Here is a 25,478-nt window from a genome sequence, read left to right on the forward strand (position 1 = left end):
GTGGGCAGACCCTGGTCCAGGATGATTTGGTCCCAAATCCTGAGCACCCAGGGAGACTCTCTTTCTACAGTATATTCACAGAGAAATTAAACCCTGTCCTAATGTACACGTGCAGTTGACTATAGGGGAAAACACGAAGTCCCTTGTGTGGGGCTAGCCTCAACACTAGCCTGCCCCATTATCTGGGGCTGGGATTGAGAGCATTTCTCTGAGGTACCAAGGGAATCTAAACCTGCCCCAGAGGAATTGATTGTGGGTGCCTTGGGAGATGGGATCTCAAACTCTGCAAAGTTGGCAGGTATGGGTGAGGAGCAGGACCCTGCAGAGGGGGGATCCATCCCAGTGAGAAGGGCCACCAAACAACAAAGTGATCTTGGTCCCCCTAACTGGAAGGGGACATTCTAACTAGAGGGACTTGACCTCATCAAGAATCAGAGAGAAGGTTTCTGACTAGGGCCCTACCAAATTCACTGACGTGAAAAACACGTCACGGACCATGAAATCTGATCTCCCCTATGAAATCTGGTCTTTTGTGTACTTTTACCCTATACTATACAGATTTCACAGGGAAGACCAGCATTTCTCAAACTAGGGGTCCCAACCCAAAAGGAGGACACTGGGGGGGGAGTCACAAGGTTATTGGGGGGAGGGGTTGCAGTATTGCCACCCTTACTTCTGCGCTGCGTTCAGAGCTGTGTGGCCAGAGAGCGGTGGCTGCTGTCCAGGTGCTCAGCACTGAAGGCAGCAGCACAAAAGTAAAGATGGCAATACCATACCATGCCATCTTTACTTCTGCACTGCTGCTGGCGGCAGCGCTACCTTCAGAGCTGGGCTCTCAGCCAACAGATGTCGCTCTCCAGCCACCTAGCTCTGAGGGCAGCGCAACCACCAGCAGCAGCGCAGAAGTAAGGGTGGGAATACTGCAAGTCCCCTACAATAACCTTGTGACCTTCCCAAAACTTACTTTTGGGTCAGGATCCCTACAGTTATAACTAAGACTGCGAGTTTGTCACAGAGGTCATGGATTCCGCGACTTTCCATGACCTCTATGACTTCTGCAGCGGCCGGTGCGCCTGGATCAGGGGCAGCTCAGGCACCCACCTCCAGCAGCAGTGGGAGCTGCGGGGGTGGTGCCTGCAGGCAGAGGCAGCACATAGAGCTGCCTGTCCAAGCGTCCGCCCAGCAGCTGAGGGAGGGGGGATATCGCTGCTTGCGGGGAGCCCCCCCAAGTAAGAGCTGCCCAGAGCCCACCTCACCCCATCCCGTGCCCCAAGCCCCTGCCACCTCCCACTCTGCTGCTGCTGGCAGGGGGAGGTGCGGAGCCAGGTAGGGAACCTGCTGGCCCCATCAAACCTCCCTCCCCAGCACTAGCGGGGGTCCTTGGCCACATGCTGCCTTTCTCCCACCCAAGTAGCCAGGCTGCCCTCCCCCAGCAGCCATGGGGCCCCCAGGCAGTCCCCTCTGCCAAGTTTTATTCACTAGTATTTTTAGTAAAGGTCATGGACAGGTCACAGACGGGGAATTTTTGTTTTCTGCCCGTGACCTGTCCGTGACTTTCACTAAAAATACCCATCACTAAAACGTAGGCTTAGGTATAACACCATTAAATTTCAGATTTAAATATCTGAAATCATGAAATTGACCAAAATGGCCTGTGAATTTGGTAGGGCCCTATTTATGACCAATTGCCAGTGGTGAACAGGGAGGTGATAGACCCTCAACAAGCAAAACAGTATCCCTGGTTTGTGCTCCAGGCAGAGCAACTGTACCAATTCGAGAAAGACCAACTGACAGGTGAAGTTCAGTTGCAACTCCCTGGCCTCACAGGTGCGAGGTTATGCGACTGACTCACAATACCCGCTCTGCGGGTTACCACAATCATGAGAAGACCCTGTCAGGATTCTGGATCACTTTTTTTGGCTCAGAATTTACTAAGAAGTTATAGTATCAGAGGGGTAGCCGTGTTAGTCTGGATCTGTAAAAGCAGCAAAGAATTCTGTGGCACCTTATAGACTAACAGACGTTTTGGAGCATGAGCTTTCGTGGGTGAATATCCACTTCGTCAGATGCATGTCATGAACAATTCAACCAGACTCTGAAAAGGATGTTAAAGTTTATTGCAGAGGGCCCACATGACTCGGATTATCTGATCCCTCCCCTGTTGTTTGCTATTTGAAAAGATCCCCAATCATCTACTGGATTCTCCCCAATTGAGCTCTTATGTGGGAAACAACCATGAGGAATTCTTGCTACTTTGCAGCAGAGGGGAGGCATCTGGGGAACAGCTAGCACAGTATTACAATTAATATCTATATTAAAAGAGCTACTTCCTACCCTACATGTGGTGAGTCAGATTTATTAGAGACAATCTCGTTCTTTATACTTTGTCTCAATAAATCTGATTCACCACATGTAGGGCTGGAAGTAACTTATTTTATACATACAGATATTAAATGTAATATTGTGCAGTTACATGCACACAAACATTGAAGACAATTTCACTCCTGTGTTCTTACAATTTTCAGTAACAGATAAGAACTGTTTTATCAAGCAAATACACACAACCAATATTGCTTTTATTGGAAGAATCTCTCATGCTAGCTATTCCCCAAATGTTTCCCCCCTGCTTCAAAATAGATGTGCACATCAACAGGAAAATTGACCTGTCTGGGACTATATTACAAGCTATTGCTTTTCCTAGTGAGTCACAGTAAACCAAATGGGTATTTTCTTTTCTGCTTTATTCTTTTTGTACTAATTCCAAAATTAATTAACATATATTAAAATAGTTACTTGGACACATTTTTAATTTGCTACAGGAGTAATGTTCTTATGTAATATACTTTGCATATGATTTCACAGAGGCTTTTTTTGTTTGTAAAATTAGATTTTCACCATCACTATTTGCCTTACCTTTTGCCGGTCTCTGGTGTATGGATCTTCTGGATGATATGCTGGAGGATTTAATCTGACTCCCAGCTTCCTCAAAAAATTTTTTGTGAATTGATCACAATCTACAATCTTATATCTTCGGGCATAAAAGATTACTTCTGTATTGATGTTGAAATAATCTACAGTATAAAACTGATCTTCGTTAGGAGGTGGAAGTGGAATCCGATGACGTCGGACAATAGTTCCTGTATCAAAATGATAAGGTAAGTATCTTCTGCTCCAAGGATCAAATTTCACATTAACCTAGTAGGCTGGTTTTATTTTTAAAAAATGGAAGAACCCACTTAAAATAAAAAACTCAGCGAAAGTGAGACAACTATTCCTTTGTTCAGCAAAGACTGTGCACATAACTATATGTAAAGAGCGATCTTTTTTCTTCTTCTAATAACAATACTTTGCATTCATCACCTTCAGAAGTTCTCAGTATTTGAGAGTGATTTGTGGTCAAACATACCATTGTGATGCAAGTAAAGAAAATCATTATCTTCTGAGACCAAAATTTATAAGTATGTTAGTAGAACAGCTTTCCAGCGTGGGGCCCTTAGATCTTATAACATGATTGGCAGGTATTCTCTTAGCAGCATTCTAAACTGGATGACCAACCAAAGGAGAGGGCAGTCTTTGCCAATTCTATTGAGAAGCTATGGCAGCCCCTACTCCCTTTTATCACCAGTTATTTTCTAAAGAGAAAGTTGAAAAGTCACACAAAAACCAAATGGCTAAAACTCTATGGAGGTGGACATCTGGACGACACGGTCTGGGAAACAAAGGATTTCAGAGATGAGGTGTCCCTGTACAACACTCTACAGGGGGAGAACAGTAATCCATCACTGTGATAAGAGAAGACAACTGTCCTGCCCAGGAGAAACTTCCTTAACTTCCAAGCATGGAGGCAGGGGCCTTCATCTTAAGGTCACCAAGAAGTAAGTTGAAAGCAGGGGAAATATTGGACTGATTGGCTTCCAGTGGGGAAATGCAGACCACTGACTTGGAGAAGTGGCTCAGGGCTCACCAATCTGACAGGGGCCAAAACCCTATCAGGAAAAAAAAACACTTCACTTTGAACCTAGACAAATTTAGGACTTGCTTTAATTTTATTCTTTATAATCCCTGAAGCAAAGGACCAGCTCCCTGGGAACAATGTGACTACTAATATCCACACTTAAGAAAGGAAACCACTATTGTTTTATCTGCCAGACACTGGGGGACCAGTATATATCTTACATTTTACTATTATTCACAATCATAGCACTTTGAACATCTCAAAAGACTTTGGGTTAATTCACTAGTATTTGTAAACACAATCCCACCCATGAAGTAGACAGAATTAATATCCATCAATTGAAACAAAGTAATTTAACCTTTCCAGGGCCTCAGTTTTCCCACAGATAGTCTGTGACAAGAACTCAGAACTCCTGAGTCCACGTCCTGTGCTGCAGCCACACGATAAGGAGACAAGGACATTCATTGACTTAGTAACCCCAGTCCTCCTGGTGTTGTATAACTGTTGGAATCTCTTTCTAGAGGTTCTGAACATTATTAAATCCTATTAGCCTTCAAACTGCTTGTTGCCCTATTTCTTGTTACACAGAGCCAGCCATAATCAGCTGATTGCCCAATTACCCATTATTACTTATATTATGTAATACACAGGTGCCTTAATCAGGAAGCAGGACCCCATTGTGTTAGGCATTGTACAAATACATCATAAAGAAATGGTCCCTGCCTCAGTGATCTTACAATCTAACTATGAAATGAACAATAACAAGCACAAACAACCATCAGGTAGGGGAAGCACCAGGTAACAGACAAATTAAATATAGAACAATAAGCAGTGGTCACAGCACACCAGCTGCCTAATCATAGTTGGCCCATCCACAGCAGCCTTAATTTTGCTTCTACAAGTCTAACCTCCTCTCCCCACCCCACCTCCTCTCTGTCATATTTCAGCCTTTTACTATACCGTGGGGTGCCTGTAAGCATCCATCCTAGAGACCATTGTTCTCCATGCTGAATCATGGAAGTCAAAAAATAGACACAACTGATAACAGACAGTGCCACCTCCAAGCCCTCTCAGATAATATTTTTTAAAGGTCTGCGCATTTGACTTTAGGAAGAGAGCTGATGAATTAGTAGCCCTTCTTCCATCTCTTGACTGGATACCTGTCCCACTAGGGCTGATCATTCTCAACAAGCACTCTCAACATTGAGAATGACAAACTTTACATCCATCACACTGCAAGTCTTGCATTGTTTTTTTCTTTGATATTTCTGCCTGGAAAACCGGACTCTCAGGGAAAGGGTGGTATGAACAGCAGATGGTGTCCTATGGTACACGAGTCTCATTTATACTAATGCACTGTTACACTGTGAGCAGCACAAAGGGACCTTAAGGTGGGCGTAAATTGTCTTCAATGGGACTATACCTGTTTAAAGTTAGACGTACTTAAGTACGTTGCCGAATTGGGCACTGTGCACTGTAGTGATAAAATGCCTTAAAATTACCTATTACTCACAGTACTTCAGAAGCAGTTTGTAGCCTACTGCTTACATAATGTGCTGTAGTCAGGCATGTATACATTAGGACCTACAATGATTATTTTTCTCTTCAGAGTGAATTTAGTGTTTATAATAAGTGCTGAAAAGACAACAGAGGAGTTTAGTCCAAGGATTAATCCATGTAGGAACACCAGCATGGGCAACAGTAAAAGGGAAATCTTTCCCACACCAATGTTTCTCAACCCATTACTGAGAAACCACGTCTAGGGAATGAAAAGATAGTTGGGCCTTCATGCCCTTTCAATCTTTGTCTCCCTGAGGAGCCTACCAACAAAGGTACTACTCTGTGGCAATAATTTTGCAGTGAGGACATCTATTGGCTAGGACTAGAAAAATATCACCAACTCATTCAATCAAAAATTGTAAACTGATATAATCACTACTTACAGCTACATAGTTCTTTTACCACTAACAGTTCCCAATGTACCGTACAATACTAATAAAGATGTAACAATATTCAAACAGTTCTAGTACTTAAGTGAGTACTGTGTAAGTGTGTGTTATATACAATATCTATGGGGTCTTGTCTCTACTCTTCACGCAAGTAGGAGGTCTCTACCCAATATCTTTCAACTGTGCATCTTGCACTCTACTTGGTACCACCTGAATCCCTTTTTTAAATTTCTCCAATGTTGAGAAGTGGTAATTTTGCTGCGATTCCTCTTATGTGTTCCTGTTTGGTGTGTGAATTGCCTTTTTTCTTAGTTAGCCCATGGAAACTCTTTATTGGAGATCTTATGTCCCTGGGGAATGGCTCTAGATGGGTTGTATTCTCAGAGTATTTACCCTGTATTCTCAGTTATTTGTCAAATATTCACTCCTGTTCAGAAAAGATGGCAATTTCTTCTAATTTTCAGAGTAGTTAACCAAATAAATAAATACATTTCCCACTGTGTTTGCCCCCCCACTTTCATGCTACAATTTAAGACCCAGTTAAGTCACACATATATCATATCTGTGTCATTGACCTCTCACTGGAAAATAATTATGAGCTACTATCTAGATAGTCCAACACCAGGTCTGGATACCCACGATAGACAAAGCCTGCTCTATGGAGCCATACAATGAGTTTCAAAGATACTCCTCCGGGTTTATGATGTACCAGTGTACTACCTATGTGCACATTTAGACCATATCTCCACTGAGACAACAAACCATAACACATTCTAATTAACATGATGTAAAACACTACTTAGCACCAACTGTACACAGGCACAGGTGGTGTTTAAAAATGTGTTAACTGGTCATGGTTAACATCTGGGTCTTGTGAGGTAATCCCTCAGCCAGAGCTTGAAATGACTCATCCCTCAGGCATGCTGCAATAGCCAATGCACAAGCCAAGACCAGGTCAGATGACCCCCGTGGACAGCTATTTATCCCACAGAAAGAGCAGTCAGCAGTCTGTGCAACGTCACCACTTGGCTGGGAACTCTCCCTCTGCCTTGTGGTCTTACTGACTGCTTGGGCTTCCAGCCTGCACGGCTCCTGCCTGCCTCAGGCTTCCAGCCTGCTCTCACCAGCTGGCCCTACACCAGCAACCACCTGCACCTGCCCAAACCAGCTCCACCTCTGCCTCACTGAGTTACCCTGACAGGTCTCCCCTTGGGTTAACCATGACCTGCTACATATTTTTAAACACAACTTTCCTTACTCATATAAGGGGCAAAATCAAGTTTAATCATCATTTTAGTTAAAATACTTTAGTTGATGGTTTTCTAACATGATGCATCTTCCCAGTGTAGACAAAAACTCCAAGAGTCGGTTTCAACTAATTTTCCATGAATACTGTGTCTGGTTGTGATACACATTTCATCTTGGTGCTAGGTAGGTAAGAATTCTTTGCCAATGGAAAATCTCTTGTGCAGAGGGTATCAAAAGCACCCTTTTTAGAAAATGAGCTATTGTTATGCCTGATCGAGTTCATTTCTTCACATGTACTGTAGATGATAAACTTTAGACTGGTGAATCTGAGGTTTAATAGACATTGTGCAGCACAGTTTAGACTTTTATTATCCTACTTTCATCGGAATTGGGGGGGGAACTATTTCCACATTAAAAAAATTGCCATAAGACTCCATTATAAGAGGACCTGTGTATGCATGCTCAGCCAAATCAGATCACTCATAATGAGTGAATATTCTAACACCTCTTTCACCTCGTTAAGTAGATGTTACTTCATACAGTGCAGCATCCAACAGACTATTCTACAGCATTATTGATTTTTTTTTAATCTCCTTCTGTTCAGTAGAGCTAACCCTCTTCTTCATCATACTCATTTTGCTATCTGAAATACAGCTTCTCTTCTGTACCTCCCTGTGGTGCTGGCATTTATTTTCACTATATGCTTACTCCAGGAGCCAGAACATGTTATCTTTTCTGGCATGACTGGTGGACTGATTCTCCACAATCCTCGTTGGAGTCTGGGTGTCAGGAAGTTATTAATATATTTATAGAGCACCCTTGCCTGTGTCTCTTTAAAGTGTGCTTTTATTTTTGATTTGGACAAGTCCAATGACATCTTACAAGATATCTTTAATATCAAAAAGGGATGCAAGGAAGGCTTAAAGTTAAATTGTAATCTTGCTGAGCAGAGAAGGAACAAATTATGTCAAAATTGAGTCTCTACTTCCTCCTAATTCCACAGGGAAAGTAAACAGCATCAGCACTCTTCCTGGTATATCTTACCTTCCGTACACACTGTCTCAGCTGCGTTGGTCCCTGCATTGAGTAAAGGGAGGCAGAGGGAAATGAGTGAAGCCTTCACTCTACGTCAGGGGTCGGCAACCTTTCAGAAGTGGTGTGCCGAGTCTTCATTTATTCACTCTAATTTAAGGTTTCACGTGCCAGGAATACATTTTAACGTTTTTAAAAGGGCTCTTTCTATAAGTCTATAATATATAACTAAACTATTGTTGTATGTAAAGTAAATAAGATTTTTAAAATGTTTAAGAAGCTTCATTTAAAATTAAATTAAAATGCAGAGCCCCCTGGACCGGTGGCCAGGACCCGGGCAGTGTGAGTGCCATTGAAAATCAGCTTGCAGTGCCACCTTCGGAACACATGCCATAGGTCACCTACCCCTGCTCTATTCACTCAAAGACCACATTCACAGAACACTCCAGGAGCCTCTGCTCACCCCACAATAGAAAAAGTAAGCATGGAGGAGTAAGAGGGCTCCTTATATCCACTCACCTATGTGAGCATGCAGCAAGAGCATGATCTGGCCCTGAATAAACATGATAGAATCCTGATTATCTAAATGTTCCAGGAAACGTCATAAAACTTTAGATAATCAGAGTCAGTTAAATTGGAGGAGCTAACTGAAACCTTGCTTGCCTGATTGCACTTTCCTCTTCAGCCAGCTGGTCTTGGGGAAGCCAGCCAGCAGGCAGCTCAGCTCTCCTTTTCAGCTGGCTGACCTTGGGGAAGCCAGCCAGCTGCTTAACTGTGCTCTAGATGGTGGGGCTTAGGCTACACTTGAAACTACAGTTTTAACCCCATGGGACATAAATGATTTTCATAACAGAGAGCGTCAGCTAGCCAGGGTTCAGTTAGCTGGGGAATTATGAAATGGATATTGGAATCACCCTAACTTGTCTCCTCTGCACATGGAGGATTTCTTGTTACTGTTCTGCAGTAACACTCTGACCCTGGAAAGATGTAGGTGGAGTTTTTAATGTGTTTTCAAGGTTACTGATCTCTCCTTCACTCCGTTCCCCCATAGCCTTACTTAGTTTTGTGTATTTTGATTGTCCTGGTATTTTTTAGCTTTGGTTCCAGTTTCTCCAAAGTCAGTTTCAAATTGGCCTGGCAAAACATGAATTAATGTATTTGTTTCTCTGCTTGGATAGCTTTCTTCGAATACTTCTAAGGGCTTGTATACACCGTGAGGTAACACTCTAAAGGAGCAAGATTTCTACAAAGCGCTAATGTGTTGTGTATTAATTGGTCCACGTAGACACTGCTGGTGTGCACTAAAGGTTCCCTAATGTGCTTTAATGCAGTTCTGCTTCAAACAGCACTACGTTAAAGAGCACCAGCAGGATCTATATGAACTATTTAATGGGCAACATGTTAGCGAGCTTTAGAAGTCACACCTCCATAGAGCGCATTTCCCCACTGAGTAAAACAAGCCAAAAGGTTTTTTTAGTATTGTAAGTTACTTTAGTAACCTTTAGTATTGTAAGTTCAAATTTAAGCAATTCATCTCCCAGCATTAAATGTAGTTTACAACTGTAGTTCCTTCACAGCAGCCTTATTTATAGTTTGTACATATTCACATCCCTATAGTGTTGCCAATTTCACAGAAACTTTTTTCAAGTCTCTGAAAATCATTTCTGGAGATCCTTTACTCTTAGGGGGGTTTGATTACTGGTAAACATAAAATGAAAACAGCAGAAAATGTGTTTGTAAGCTAATTCTTTTACATTTGTAAACTCATTATTTTTGCTTCAGAAAAACTCTTCTTCATTTTTCTCTACCTTGGAGCGTTCTCTCGGCATGTGAATCTATACAATACTTTGTCACCAAAGCAGTCAGCACTAGCCACAACAGAGAGCACAGTGGGTAACTCACAAGCTTCCATGACCCCATCATACCCAGAGAGAACCACACAGAACAGCCACCTATCTACACTACATGGGATACAGCAGAAGCTAGAGATCTCTCACAGGGAATGGACAATAGAAAACCCAAGCCTCTTCACTAGTGCAACCATCTGCAGCTGAAAGCGTAGGGGATAAGTCAAGGCCCTGCAGCCACCTCAGCACTACTACACCCAGAAAGACCCTCTGGATCACTCTCCTATATCCTCTCCAAATGAAAAATAGGATCAGTCAGCAGGAGCCTTCTCAGTCTTCTATTACTATTCTATCAACCCTGATACTTGGCCCATGGACTTCTTTCCCCTCATTTACCTCTACTGCCACGGTATGCTGTTTCTCCTTCATTCTGCCCCTTTCCTACCACTGCAGCCCCTTAGCTACCCAACCTGATTCTCCATGACGATTATCCTTCTTACACCCCCGATGCTTTCTTTCCCCTCACCCTTCCAACTTTCCCTCGCTCAGCTGTCCTCTCACTTAATCCACTCCCCTTACTCCAACAATCCCTTCTCCTACAATTCAACTCTAAGTGCTGCTCCCTCACCCTCAAAAAATCCATACATTTTCAGTAATAATTAAATACCTTTTTTTAAAAAGCACCAGAAGGATGCTCTTGTAGTTAACACACTGGACTGGGATTTAGAGACCCGGGTTCACTTCCTGGTTCTGCCAGACTTCCTGTGTGACTATGCACAAGACACTTAATCTCTGTGCCTCAATTCCCCAATTGTATAATGAGGATAATTTTACTTCCCTTCTTAACAGAGGTATTGAGACGTTAAATCCATTAACACTGGAAGCCTCTGGGGGCAGAGAGAGAACCTGACGAGAAGAGTGGCCATTTCCTTAGGAGTGCACACTGAGCTTGTGCAAGAAAATACATACAGCCTCCTTGATATTTTACAAACCCCTGCCTCAGAAAGAATTACCTTTCCTATTAATGAAGCCTTGTTGGAGCTGGCAAAAACCATCGGGTAGAGCCTCACCTCTATACCAATTATAGTCGAATGGGTGGACAAATGTTGTCAAGTCCCTCAGCCAGACTTCAATTACTTTTTCACCCAACCAGTTCCCAGTTCCTCGGTGATCATGACTGCTCTTGACAGTCCCATCTTAAAACCATTCCCAAAGACAAGCAGCTCAAGAGACTGGATTTATATGGCCGGAAGGCTTATTCTACCACTACTCTATAAATGAGAATGGCCAACTATTAAACAATCTTCTCTAAATATACTTTTATTATTTTTTCCAAAATGTCATGACAAGTTGCCACAAGAACAGTTCCTGGCTCTGGTTTCAAAAGGACATCTTACGCCCTGATCATCACCACCTGATGACGCTTATGGGATCTTGCGTTCTATGACCACCTCCATCTCCATGAGTGCTTTTCCTATCTGTAGGCTTCTGGCATTCCAAAGGAGCTTCAAAATACAATCAAGGACTTGCCCTTCATAGGGTCTAAGCTATTTCCCCCAAAAAACAGATGGTGCTATGCATAGCCTGAAAGGCTCCCATGTAACGCTCCCTACGTTAAGAGTTTATGCCCCAGGAACAGAGGAAACAATTTCAACATCACCCATACTATAAGATTCATGAACATTACAGGATGACATGAAGAGAAGGTCTAGACCAGCTTGATTTTGCCAATCGACTTTGTCTACAGCTGGCCCTTCTCATCAGACATCTTCAACTTCCAAGGGTTCATTTTGACTGCTTGATCAAGGACAGCACACTGACCAGATCTTCTTCTTTCAGAAGACGCCTCTATCTCTTTCACTGTGCTTGGAAAGACATAACATCAGACAAGTAGGTGCTCAGCACTGTAAAGGAGGGTTATGTTCTCTGCTTCACACCACTCTCAGAACCAGGGCAAGTCTCTACATCCCAACCTCCAGTCTCCCCACTTCACGGATGATCCCTGGTTGAACACTCATGAGAGATCGTGCTCCAAGGATAGTCAAGCCATCTTGTTAAACAACATAAAAATCCAGTAGAGATGCAGCAAAGATCCATGTATGCAGCAAAGTTTAGGTTTATGACTTGGGTGCAGTCACAACAGTTATTGCCCCATCGAACAGAATTTAGACGTGTACTGGACTATCTGTTGCACCTGAAATCATGTGGCTTTCAGTTAGTTCTGGGAGAGTCCACCTAGCTTCCATATCTCACTACAACCAGCAACAGATTTTCTCTCACCCTTTTGGTTTCCAGATATCTAGAAGGTCTGCTGAATGTTTACCAACCTGTGCCTAATCCCCTACCTGTATGGGATCTCAATTTAGTCCTCTCTAGACTAATGGGATCCTCCTACGAACCTATGGCAACAACTTCACTACCTCTACTGTCTATGAACATGGCATTTCTGGCTAACCACTTCTGCAAGAAGAGTTTCAGATCTTCAAGCTCTTCTGGCTGATCCTCCTTTCATGATCTTTCATAAAGCCAAAGTTTCCCTTAGGCCACACCTCAAGTTTATTCCAAAGGGACTGTCAGCTTTCCACCCGAACCAAACTTCATCTTCTGTTGTTCTTCCTGAAACCCTCTTCAGCCCAAGATTAGTAAAACTAGGAGGGATACTGCAATGTCTGAGTAACCCAGGGTGGAAAACCAGTCCTGATTCTTAGGACCCATAACTTTGGTAAGAGGTCTATATGGTGATCTAAAAGACATTCAAAGTGATACAAGTTCCTCCCTTTCAAAGTCTGAAGAAGAAACACAGGTTTCTTCAGAAAAGGGAGGGGCAGTCACTCTTGGAGTCTGCAGTGGTCAGGGTATGGAAGACACCAGAAGATCCAAAGAAACCAAGGGAAAAGGTGGCCGGAGTACCAACAAGGTGATTGGTGCTGACAGTAAAAATGGTGCTGGCATAATAATGTGGAGTGAAGTGCTGTCTGCCCAGACTATGTCACAGGTGCTGGCATTGCTGAGCATGCCAGCAATGCTGATTGTGCTGATAGTATCAACTGTGCCAAAGACACTGAGTTGCCCCAACTGGAGCCAGGTATAACCATGAAAAGTCCGGTAACCGGTAAGAGGAGGCACAGAAATTCCCTTGCAGACAGGAATGCTTGAGGAGTCAACAGGACTGAGACAGGTAAGTCTTCAAGTAGGATAGTTGGAGAGCTGGCAGTGCCAATAGGGTCTGAATCAGCTGTACTGACCATGTATCAAGTAAGGATGAAGACACCACTCTGAATAGCCCCAGAGGAGTCAAAGTTGACAGTGTAACCTCAAATGGTGCCAGTGAGTGTTTATGCTTGTGATGCCTCAAACCAGTACTGGAGTGCTTACTGGAAGCCTTCTTATGAGATGAAGAGTCAGAATGCTGGGAGTGCTCTGAGGAGGCTGGGGGATGGGAGGGTGAAGAGTGATGTTTTCCCATTGACTTCTGCTTGGGATCCCAGGTAGCAGTAGGAGCACTTCTTGTTTACTTGATTTCATTATTTTGTTGTTGGGGTCCAGTTAGGAAAAGGGGAGCAACACCCTGCTTCATCAGGGCTTTGAGGAGGAAAACCCTCAGTCTCTTAGTCCTGGTAGGGAAGGAGGTACAAATACTACATGTGTCCCTCACCAAGTCAAATCAAAAAGCTTTTATGCCTGCCTGTCACAAGGAAAACAGCTCTGCATGTAGTACTTTGCCTGAATCCTGATGATTTTTTTTCATTCCAAATGACCAGTTTTTGCTAAACTAGATCTAAGTAACTACATTAACTTATAGCTACACTAGAACTATACCTATCTATATATGACACAATTATTTAGAAAACTGGCAAACCTAAGCTAAAGGTATGGGGAGCTCCAACTCTCGCCACGGGTTGCAAAAAGGAACTGAGAGGGAGGCAGTGGATCAGCCCTTTTTATGCCCTTGGCTAGGTGCACAAGATGAGAGAGGGCACATGCAGCGCCTAGTGATACTACTTGCTAAAGTCTCTGACTAAAGTGCATTGGGTGCACATACATCCGCAGTGTAACGTATAAGTGCACAATCACTCGAAAGAGAACATGTAAGTATCAACAAAAATAAATATATAAAAATAACTACGACTAACTAACGTATGAGCCATTGTTACCCTGATCTCTTCACTTATTTGCTGTAATTCTTTCCCACACCCTTTGTCTGTTCTCCCACCCTCCTCCTTTTCAAGACTAAGCTCTTCTAAGTGAGGACTGCATTTTCTCATATCTATACTGTACTTAATGCAGTGTGGCCCTACTCCTGAACGGGGCTCCTGAGGGTTACTAAAATATAAATAATATTAACAACATTAGACCACTGTTGTATCTAAAACTGAATGTACTTGGCAACTAATGATTTTGGATTTTTAAAAACAAAACAAAACAGTGCTTTTAAAATGTTGTCTTTGCTTAAGTATTTTTAATGTGCTCAGGCTAAAAAATACACCCGTAATAGAGGTTTTCACATATACCAGTAATAGAAATTTACTGTGTTCAGCCGAACTGTGTAAGAGAGTTAAAAATCTTCTGTAAAATCTAGTTTCCTTGCTTTTAGAAAAGCCAAGTTAATGCATACTTCTTACCTTTCCTGGGTATTTAACACAAAATATAAATTCCTTATGAACACATTATATTTACAGTTTACCTACATCAGGCAACTGAAAGATCACCAGCCGCCATGAAATTCAGAACACTTAAAATCTTCATTTTGTCTTTATGGACCATTTTATTCAAATGACTTGGCTGAAATCTGTAATCTGATTGGCTGAAGAGGCTTTCTATCCATATCATCTCTCTATAGACCAGCAGTTTTCAAACTTTTTGAGCTGAGCCCCCTCTTTGAGTTACAATTTTTGATTGCACCCCCCCATACCTACCCCTCCCCTCTTGGGTTTTCAGGGATGGGGAAGGGTGCATACGATGGTCTCTGGGGTAGAGCCAGCACTGGGCATGCATATGTTGACACTGACACATAGGCCGGATGGCCTGCTGAGGTGAGTCATGGGTAGAGGTGGCACTCCCTGCCCAACACACCCCCACCCACATAGGGCTGGCCCGAGCCCCCGACTATTTCTCCATGGCTCCCTATGGAGCCACGCCCCATAGTCTGAAAACTTCTGCTATAGACACTCTGAAATTATAAAGTCTCTTTAACAACCCAAGTGGCAACAGAGAGTTTGAGATTTTTTTAAAAATCTCAGAGTAGTCCTTGTGAATGAATTTTAACGCTTCAGGAGTTGTTGTATGCAGTGTTGGGGCCGTGTCAGTCCCAGAATATTAGAAAGACAAGTGGATGAGGTACTCTCTCTTACTGGGCCAACTTCTGTTGGTGAGAGAGACAAACTTTCGAAAGCACGTCTCTCTCACCAAAGGAAGTTGGCCCAATAAAAGCTATTACCTCACCCACCTTGTCGCTCAAGAATAGTTGCTAATTCTGTAGTAAAGACTCAGGACCAAGTTGTATAAGACATAAAGTTCTTCCAGATACACCTGTATAGTGCACTGAAGGTATTTTTGGTTCTCTACAATAATGTTCAAGGTAAGTTTCAGTATCTAGAACCAAAAGAAAAAAAATAAAAGTACTCCAATAGCAGTTAGCACTAGCTTCAATCAAGTATGTAAGACATACAGGGCCGGCTTTAGGCCGATTCGCCTGATTCCCGGGAATCGGGCCCCGCGCCTAAGAGGGCCCTGTGCCTTAGGCACCTTTTTAATTTTGTTTTTACTTACCCTGGCTGTGGTTTCCTCCGGGGTCTTCCGTGGCCCCGCTCCCCTGACCAAAGCGCTGGCGGGAGCACAGCTGCCCCGCGGCCCCACTCTCCCGGCTGGAGCTCCGGCCGGAGTGCGACAAGCCCCGTAGCCCCGGCTGGAGCTCTGGCTGGAGCGTGGCAAGCCCTACCCTACAGCCCCGCTCTCCCGGCTGGAGCTCCGGGCCCTTTAAATAGCCCCCAGAGCCTTGAGGTAGCGGGGGGTTCCAGGGGCTATTTAAAGGGCCAGGGCTCCAGCTGCCTCTGCCACCCCGGTCTTTTAAATAACTGCCGGAGCCCTGCCACCCCCATGCATTCTCCAGGGCTCCCACAGCTATTTAAAAGGTCCGGGGCGGGGTAGAAGCAGGGGAGCCCCTGGCCCTTTAAATAGCCCCAGATCCCTGGGATAGCGGGGGGCTTGGGGGCTATTTAAAGGGCCGGGGCTCCAGCTGCCTCTGCTGCACCCCATGCCCTGCCCACACCAGCCCCCCCCCGCCTGCAGCCACCCCTTCCAAACCCCCTGTCCTGTCTTCAGCCAATCCCTGCCACACACCCCTGCAGCCCTGCCCAAAGCCAGCCAGCCCCACACACACCCCTGCCCGCACCAGCCCTGCACCTCCTGCCCTGTCTCTAGCCAACCCCTGCTGCACCCCCCTGCCTGAAGCCAGCCACTCCCGCACTCTTCTATCTACAGCCCTGCCAACCCCTGCTGCACCCCCCTGCAGCCCTGCCTGAAGCCAGCCAGCCCCACACCCCCGTCTCCAGCCAGTCCCGCACCCCTTGCCCTGCCTGCAGCCAGACCATACCTCCAGTCAGCCCCTGCCCTACCTCCAACCAGCCCCATGTCCACTGCTGCCCTGCAGTTCCCAGGGCAGTAACCCTGCACACCTGCTTCTATGAAGGGGGCAGGGAGCAGCTGGGACCCACACATGTGAAACGGCAGTCATTAATAACCAATCAACAGCATATATGATGCAATGTACATAATATATAATTTTATTATATATATAGTTATGGAAAGTAAATAATACATGGAAAAAATGAAAGGCTTTTTTTTTAACACTTTTTTTTTTAAGTCATCCCTGCCAGGGCCCCGCCGAACTGTGTAGGATCCTAAGCCCAGCAGCCTGGCCTCTCCAACTACTACCACTACACGGGCAATAGGGATAAATATTTGTCCACCACCCAAATCCAATGGAATGGAAAGTGGTCTTGTTCTATCTTGCTTTAGTGAAACAAGCCTGCAACAAGCCCCAAAGTGGCACCCTATGTTGTATTGCAGGCTCTCAAGCTTCAGGTGCACCAGCTGTTGAAGATCATTCTAGTAGCCAAGAAAAGGCTGTGAACATCTAACCCAGAAGTAGCTTCTCTCATTTCTCTATCACATAAACCAAGGAACAGCTTTACCTGCTGCCATCTCCAATCACAGACGGAGGGTTTAAATTCTTCATATTTTCCCAGGTTAAGAGAATCAGAGATTTGACAAGCCTTCATCCAGAGCCTGATAGAGCATTTGCCCAGGTAGGACTAGGAGTGCCTACTGGAACCAGAGCCAGCTCCTCTGCTGAACAGCCAGTGAGACCTCTGACCACAAGGAGGGGCCATTTGACACCAAGAGAGGCAGTGTCATTCAGTACACAAAGCACTGTCTTAAGGAAAAGGGACTCCTGGATCTTAATTCACCTCTAACACTGATCAGTAGAGACCTGTGCAGTTATAAACATTTGAATCCGCATCTGTGATAACTTGTATCTGACCCGTGATCTGCTCTCCACTTTTTATAAGTATCCGCACCTGCATCAGCACCCTAGCTCACTGTTAAAGCCCTGCAAAAAATGGGATACAAAAATGGGATACAAAAAATGGGATCTGCATCTGAGATTGTAAACACTACAACCACCTCTGCATCCGTAGATGTAGATATCTATGGATATAAAGCGGATATCTGCAGGGCTCTACTGATCAGTTAGGTAACATTTCTGCTTTACTTCTGTTTGATAGATGGGGAAATTAATAATACCTATCTACCTCAAAGGGGACTGTGGTGACTGAGTAGTTAATGTGTGCATATCGATGTATGTACTAAAATTCATCAGAATGTACACAAAATGCTCCAGTGGTTGGGGAGACATAATGGTCCCCAGCCTTCTTGCTTCTTTGTACTATTATCTTCTGCAAACATTTCAAATACTGGAAAGTATATAGCTAGCCCCATAAACGCCAAGGAACTGCAGCTGCACTACACTTCTGCTGCAGAGCGATGGTCTGCAGATCACACAGTTTTTATGTAAAACCAGTCCATTAGATTTAGAGGGTATTCCAGAAAAATCAACTCACTAGCCCTCTCCCAAAACACAAGTGCGGATATTTATAAAAAGTGGAGTGTAGAACACAGGTCATATACTGGTGTGAACACAGTGCACAGGAATCAGTTAATTTGAGAGTGTCAGTGACAAATTATTTAGCAGGCCCTATCAAAAAATGCTAAGACCAGCTCTAGTAATAAAGGAACTGACAGCTGGAGGCACTAAAAGCTGCTGTACCTCCTCACCAAAGGCAGGCACATGCTACCCGAGTGGGCAATAAACAATGTTAGAATTCTATAGAGAAATTAACAACCAGTTCTAAGGTAGCAGCAGCAAGACAAGAGTAGAAGTCTATAATATACAACTTGCCTTTGGAAAACTAAGAGTTTACATGACTGTGCTGACAGACCCATAATCATGTAATTTCAATCATAGCTGTGTTAAAATAGGGACTTTGCCCAGCAGCGTGGTCACAGAATGTTCTTTCAAAAACAGGAGGGTTCGTCTACTAGGCCTGGATCCTCTAAACTGAAGCCTGTGAGGAAGTACTCATTAATGGCCATGGCAAGAAAAAGAATTCTATCTATACTCTTTGTCATAGATTTGTACTCAAAATTAGCTACACTACGGACTTGTCTACATTACAAAGACTTGGCCAGCATAGCTAGGCCAGCAGAGCCCCCTAGTATAGATGTGGCATAAGTCACCACAAGTTCTTCTCTCAGCACCATCTTCACAAACATTAACTATCCTGACAGAAGCATTCCGCTGTCAGGATAGCAGGAGGGTTTTGTCAGCACAGCTATATCAGCTAGGGGGATGTGATTTTTTTTTCACACTCATAGACTTTAAGGTCAGAAGGGATCATTATGATCATCTAGTCTGACCTCCTGCACAATGCAGGCCACAGAATCTCACCTATCCACTTCAATAACAAACCCCTAACCTATGTCTGAGTTACTGAAGTCCCCAAATTGTGGTTTGAAGACCTCAAGCTGCAGAGGATCCTCCAACAAGTGACTCGTGCCCCATGCTGCAGAGGAAGACAAAAACACTCCAGGGCCTCTGCCAATCTGCCCTGGAAGAAAATTCCTTCCCGACCCCAAATATGGTGATCAGTTAAACCCTGAGCATGTGGGCAAGACTCACCAGCCAGCACCCAGGAAAGAATTATCCGTAGTAACTCAGATCCCATCTAACATCCCATCACAGACCACTGGGCATACTGACGTGCTGATAATCAAAGATCAATTGCCAAATCAATTGCCAAAATCAGGCTATCCCGTCATATCATCCCCTCCATAAACTTATCAAGCTTAGTCTTAAAGCCAGATATGTCTTTTGCCCCCACTACTCCCCTTGGAAGGCTGTTTCAGAACTTCACTCCTCTAATGGTTAGAAACCTTCATCTAATTTCAAGTCTAAACTTCCTAGTGTCCAGTTTATATCCATTTGTTCTTGTGTCCACATTGGTACTAAGCTTAAATAATTCATAACTATGCTGGTAAAACTTTGTAGTGTAGAATAGGCCTATGTAAGCAGATGCTTTAGGTATCCTTTTAGATGGAGAAAGACTTCAATGAGGAAAAGATCAGAGGTGAAGAAACAAAGGAAGGTCTATTATAAATAGGTACCTTGTGGTATTCCACTATTTTTGACTTGGGGTTCAACCACTTGAATTGTGTCATCTTCAAGATAGAAGTAAATTTTACAATGTCTTATTCTATATAGCTCTTGATTTTTTTCAGGCACTTCTTCATCAAAATAGGCATCAAAAGCCAATACCTACAAAAAAGCATAAAAAAAGAAATATAAAGAAGCAAAGTCTTCATCCAATGTGTTTGCAATAAAAAAGATGTCAATAAAGGGAAGTGGTACAGATGCACAATTAATTATAGAGATAACAAATGTGTGGATTTCAGCAGGTAGATTCACTTTTCAGAAATATGCAATTTCATGCGAATTCCTATTCTTATATTTTTATATTCTTTTGGATGACATTTTTATCACTACATCTGAGTAGAGAAGGAAGACTCCAGTTAAAAAAAATTAAATTAAATTAAATTTAAAAAAAGAAATCTACTATTAAGCTATCAGCAGGCTACTGTCACAGAGAAGGCCGATACCAGCTTCCTATAACTGAGTGCCATTTAGGGCTATACAAAACAATTACTTCAAAACTTACCTGCTGTTGTGTTTCAGTGAGCGTGTGAATCTCAGGGAAGGCTGGGGCTGGCCTACCCAAACACACATCTAGATCCTCCCTTACTATAACTTACAGTATTAGTAATCCTAGAAAAAATGTTTGTGGGTGCACCACTCAGTAGTTTACTACAGCGGCTTTCACCTCTAGAGACGCTGACATCTTCCATATGGTTACATGTACTAGTAAGTTTTGCTCTTGCATATTAATACTCATTTGTGCACATAGCAAAACTACTAAACAATTTGGCACCATTTATTGTCTTTATTCATGAGGTCAAGCTTGGGGAAAACTGTAAAACATATTTGTATATAAATCAACAGGAAAGTAGGCATAGCACACACATGCAAGAAAACACTACGGAAACTTGCATACTTTTCACTACCATGTCTGGCTCAAACCAGTGCTAATTAGGACCTCTTTCATAATCACTATATTTTCAAGATTTCCGCAATGAAAGAATGTATTTTTAATCTGGATTCCATAGATAAAATTGACCATGGAAGAAAGACTCTAGCTAGCCATTCTTCATGCCATACAGATACTGATGGCTGTCTGACAGAAGTAGGCTTGGAAATTTTTAAAAGATGTAAAAATTCTCTATGTAAAATACTTTGCCTTTCTTTAGCATTTCCATCAGAGACTCTCAAAGTACTTTTACAAACAGTAATTAAGTAAACTTCAGCACAACCCTGGGCAGGTATCAATATCCATTTCTACAGCTGGGGAAACTGAGGCAGAGAAGGGCCAAGTGCACTGTCTAAGATCTGTGGCAGATCTCCTGGCTCCCAGTCCTGTTTCTTAATTGGACTGTCCTTCCTGCTCTGCTGAAGAAGGATGTAACTGCATGAGTGGAGAATCTCTCTTTACAGAAAAGGGGTTAAAATTTACCCAGAAGGAACAAAGACCTGGGCAGCTTTCAGCACTTGAATAAGGCCCAAATTCTCATACTTGGTGCCTAAGCTGGGCATTTATACAGTTTTCTAAAAATAGATTTAAGTGCCTAACCTTAGGCACCCAGATATGAAAATACTGGCTTAAATTTTTAGTGGTCAGTGAAGTCAACATGAACAATCTTAACTTTGCCCAACACCCCTCAACAATCAACCACTTCAGATGAAATTACTTTAGTCTTAAAACTGGATGTATTGTGATTCAATGGACAAGGAGACCTGTTCCATTCCTGGCTCTGCTGTTGACTGGCTGTGTGTCCATAGACAACTTTTTTCAACGCTGTGCCACAGTTTTCCCATACGGGGACACTAATGTCCACCCATTTGTAAAGCGCTTTCATTCAAATGCTATATAAACACTATCTGATTATTACTTACTGTATATACTCATTCATTAGCCCGTTCATTTATAAGCCAACCCCCCAAGATGGATAGGTAAAAATAGCAAAATCTGTATGATCCTTTCATAAGCCAACCCTATATTTCAGGGGTTGGCAAACTTTGGCTCCTGGCCCATCAGGGTAAGCTGCTGGCAGGCCTGGACGTTTTGTTTACCTGGAGCGTTCACAGGCACGGAGCCCCTCAGCTCCCAGTGGCTATGGTTTGCCATTCCCAGCCAATGGGAGCTGCGGGAAGTGGTGTCACTTTCCGCGTCTTCCATTAGCTGGGAACGGCAAACCGCGGCCACTGGGCGCTGAGGGGCTCTGTGCCTGCAGACGCTCCAGGTAAACAAAACGTCCCGACCTGCCAGCAGCTTACCCTGATGGGCCAGAAGCCAAAGTTGCCAACCCCTGCTATATTTTAAAAGCTGGCATCACAAGAAACACTCAAAAGTTTTGCTAGAATTATTTTAATGTAATCTAACAAAAAAACTGTTGTTATAATAACTGAACAAATATGTATTCACCTTCAAAATTACAGTCAATATTTAAAATCAGTAAATGGATATTTAAAACAAGTAACTTAGAACAATATGAGACACTAAAAAGTCTTTAAAACCTTCAAAGTCTGAATCAGTCTCTGATTCACCAAACAGTTCATTAAACTCGGCTTCAGTCACAGCTGCACCTGCATTGTCATCGTAGATGTCGGAAGTGTCGTCTTCAGACTCAGATTCCTTCTCATCATCAGCCTCTGTTCTGTCATCATCAAATATGGCATCATCTTCTGACACAGCATTTCCTAAATGATTTCTCTATCATTTCTGAAGGAATGGACACTCATGCATCCTTGATCCACTGGGCGACCAGATTGATTTCGGGCTTCATAAGATTCCCGCCTTTTGTCAACTTCACCATGCCTGACCACATCAGTTCAGACCACATTTTGCGTAGCCTGTCTTGAAAAGGTTTGTCCAGGCAGACATCAAGCGGTTGTAGAACTGAAGTTAAGTCTCCACGTATTACAGTCAAAGAAGTTTTCATTTTTTTGGCCACATTTTTCACCTCATCCGTCTTGTGTGCCCTGAACATGTCCCAAACGAGCATAGCAGTTTCTTGAAAAGTGCTCCTGGTCTCTTATACCACACTTTTTCCAGCAATTCAATAATCCCACTTTCATCCATCCATCCCTTTTCATGTGCACGTACGATGACACCAGCAGGAAATTTCATGTTTTTAGGCAAGGTTTTTCTTTTAAAAACAACAACAACAACAACAGAAGGGAGCTTTGATCCATTTGCCAAACATGATAAAACCACCATAAAATGGATTTTTTCATGGCCAGTGGTTTTAGTTAAAACTGTTTTTTCACCATCACCAGTTACCATTCTGTTGCTCAGGAAATCGAATGTCATCAGTTTTTCATCCATATTTCTTATCTGTGACCGTTCAAATGCATATTCCTTTCGATATTTTATAATAAACCTTTGGAAAGATTCGATTTTTAATTCCAGATCTCTTGGCAGCTTTTGCGCTATCTTTGTTCGCTGACGAAGACAGAAACATGACGGCTCATGAAGCGAGCACACCAATCGGCTGAAGCGACAAACATTGACGGCTTTACTGACTTGTATTTGTCGTCTTTCAACATTTGCAGATCATGCAGATGAATTCCAGTTCTAGTGACAATGTACCCATTTTGTCAACATTCAACAACCCAATTACTGAGATCCTTCTCCAGCTCAGGAAATGAAGCGCACCTCGTTGGACACTTTTTCTTGCTTCTTGGCATGTATTTTAGTGTTGTTTTATTTTTTCGCCATTCTCTTACTTGCTTCTCATTGATACAGAATTCACGAGCAGCGGCGCAATTATTGTTTGCTTCTGCATATTCAACAACTTTAAGTTTGAACGCTGCGTGATAAGCAGACCATTTTCTTTTGATTTCACTGTTCATTTTAAATACTAGTATGAAAATAGATTATTATTATTGTAGTTATAGATTTTGTAGGACTTCACACAGGAACGTCACCTGCTTTATCACTGTCACATTATTATTGTTCTTTGTTTATTTCAAAGCAGCCCTGTAGATTGGCATGTCTGTGTGGATAACTGGCTATTTCAATTTTATTAGAGATTCCATCTATTCTGCACATTATATTTTCATATTGGCTTGAGACTTATGAGGTCCATTGGTAGAAATGCATGAAGAGATCAAATTACACAGTAGCAGACTGACACTATAGTACTATCGTTCATTGTATTTTTCTGTCTGGCTTGTAAGACATAGCATTTTGTGAAATGCATGGGTCAAATGTCATGCAGATCTGCAGCACTGCTCTTTCAGTATTCCTTTCAAGCCAATCTAGTCCACTAAACAAAGCCTTTGCAACTTTAAAAGGCTGCAGTATTGACATCAATAAATGAGTTGGCAAACTTTGGCTCCAGGCCTGTCAGGGTACGCCGCTGGTGAGTCAGGATGTTTTGTTTACCAGGAGTTCCTGCAGGCATGGAACCCCTCAGCTTCCTGTGGCCGTGGTTCACTGTTCCCAGACAATGGGAGCTGAGGGGCTCCATGCCTGCAGACACTCCAGGTAAACAAAATGACAATGTATTAGATATTCAATTCAATGATTCCATTGAGTTTAAAATCATCAAATTTTGGTGTAGACCCATTTATAAGCTGACTCCTGCTCCTTGATGAGTCACTTTTTAACTAAAAATATTTGACTTATGAACGAGTATATATGGTATTTTTAATTCTGTAGAAGCTTAAATCTTCTCTCTGGTAGCAAGAATAACCATTGGAGGTGACTGGGCAGCCTGACACATGTATAGCTAGCATCTCAAAGAAGGCATGTTAAATGATGAATGAGAATTCCTCCAAGGAGGGAAGAGGGCAAGGTAAGAACCAGAGAATGGTTTGGGTGAATACTATTCTTTCCTCTCCCTGGGGGAAGTGTCATCCCTAACTTCATTCCTGACATTTCCTACAGCCCTCTAGAATCTATCCCTTTCCAAGCCTTCAAGCTTCTCTGCCTCGGTTATTCCCACCTCCACTCAAGCTTCTCTAGAAAACCAATGCTTGTAATTCCACTTAAATAAAGCTGGAACCAAGTTGATTGTGCAGGGCACCTGAACCATGAGGCTGCCAGTGGCTGGTATGTCCTCCCATCCCATTCAGTTCTTTACACAGTACTGTGTTCTGTGTGCCAGAAAAACCCTTGTCTCGTACATTTAGTAGAAAAGTACTTCTGTCATGGGACTCTTTGAAGTCATGGTTCCATCATTTTCTATTTTTTCCTGTAAGTCGTACAATGTTTCATTAACTAGGGCTAAAGCAAGAAAGGTTGGTAACAGCATAGGGCAAAGATAGATTCTGCCTTTACTTGCCGAATCCTCCAGGAGTGCTGTACATAAAGAATCATCTGCCTTTTGGGGAGGAGTCCTGTTGAGACAAAGTTGCTTCTTAAATGAGAAGACTTTTGGAGGTGTGGTGCTTCAGACACATCAGCATGGAGAACAGAAGAGAGATTTCATTCACTCCCTCCTCCCCCATCCCCCGGTCTGGACAGCACATTTCCACAGAGCGCCCTTCTTTTCAGAGCTTGCAAGTGCTCAAAGGAGACATTCCACCACCAACCCCCAGGAGCGTCATTGTTCCAGGGAGGAGCAAAACTAAGTCAATATTTCCATTACATGCACTCCAAAAAGTATTAGTTATTTTTGTTATATTATAAAAGTAGGGGCAATTTTTACTTGCTTCTTACTGAAAACCAGTTTTATCTAGACCCTTCAAACTTGGCAAAATAAACTCCT

The 25,478-nt window shown here is 43.1% G+C and overlaps 1 protein-coding gene across 1 annotated transcript in view; it reads right to left on the bottom strand.

Annotated features, from left to right (window-relative positions):
• The window catches only part of EFHC2 (EF-hand domain containing 2), an 86,852-nt gene that overhangs the window by 51,178 nt on the left and 10,196 nt on the right, over positions 1-25,478 (bottom strand). Inside the window, 2 exon segments of the mRNA XM_030576499.1 lie at positions 2,914-3,137; positions 19,758-19,908. Coding sequence (XP_030432359.1) covers positions 2,914-3,137; positions 19,758-19,908 — 375 coding nt within the window.

Source organism: Gopherus evgoodei, chromosome 1, assembly GCF_007399415.2.
Source record: "Gopherus evgoodei ecotype Sinaloan lineage chromosome 1, rGopEvg1_v1.p, whole genome shotgun sequence".
In the NCBI taxonomy this organism is placed as follows: Eukaryota; Metazoa; Chordata; order Testudines; family Testudinidae; genus Gopherus; species Gopherus evgoodei.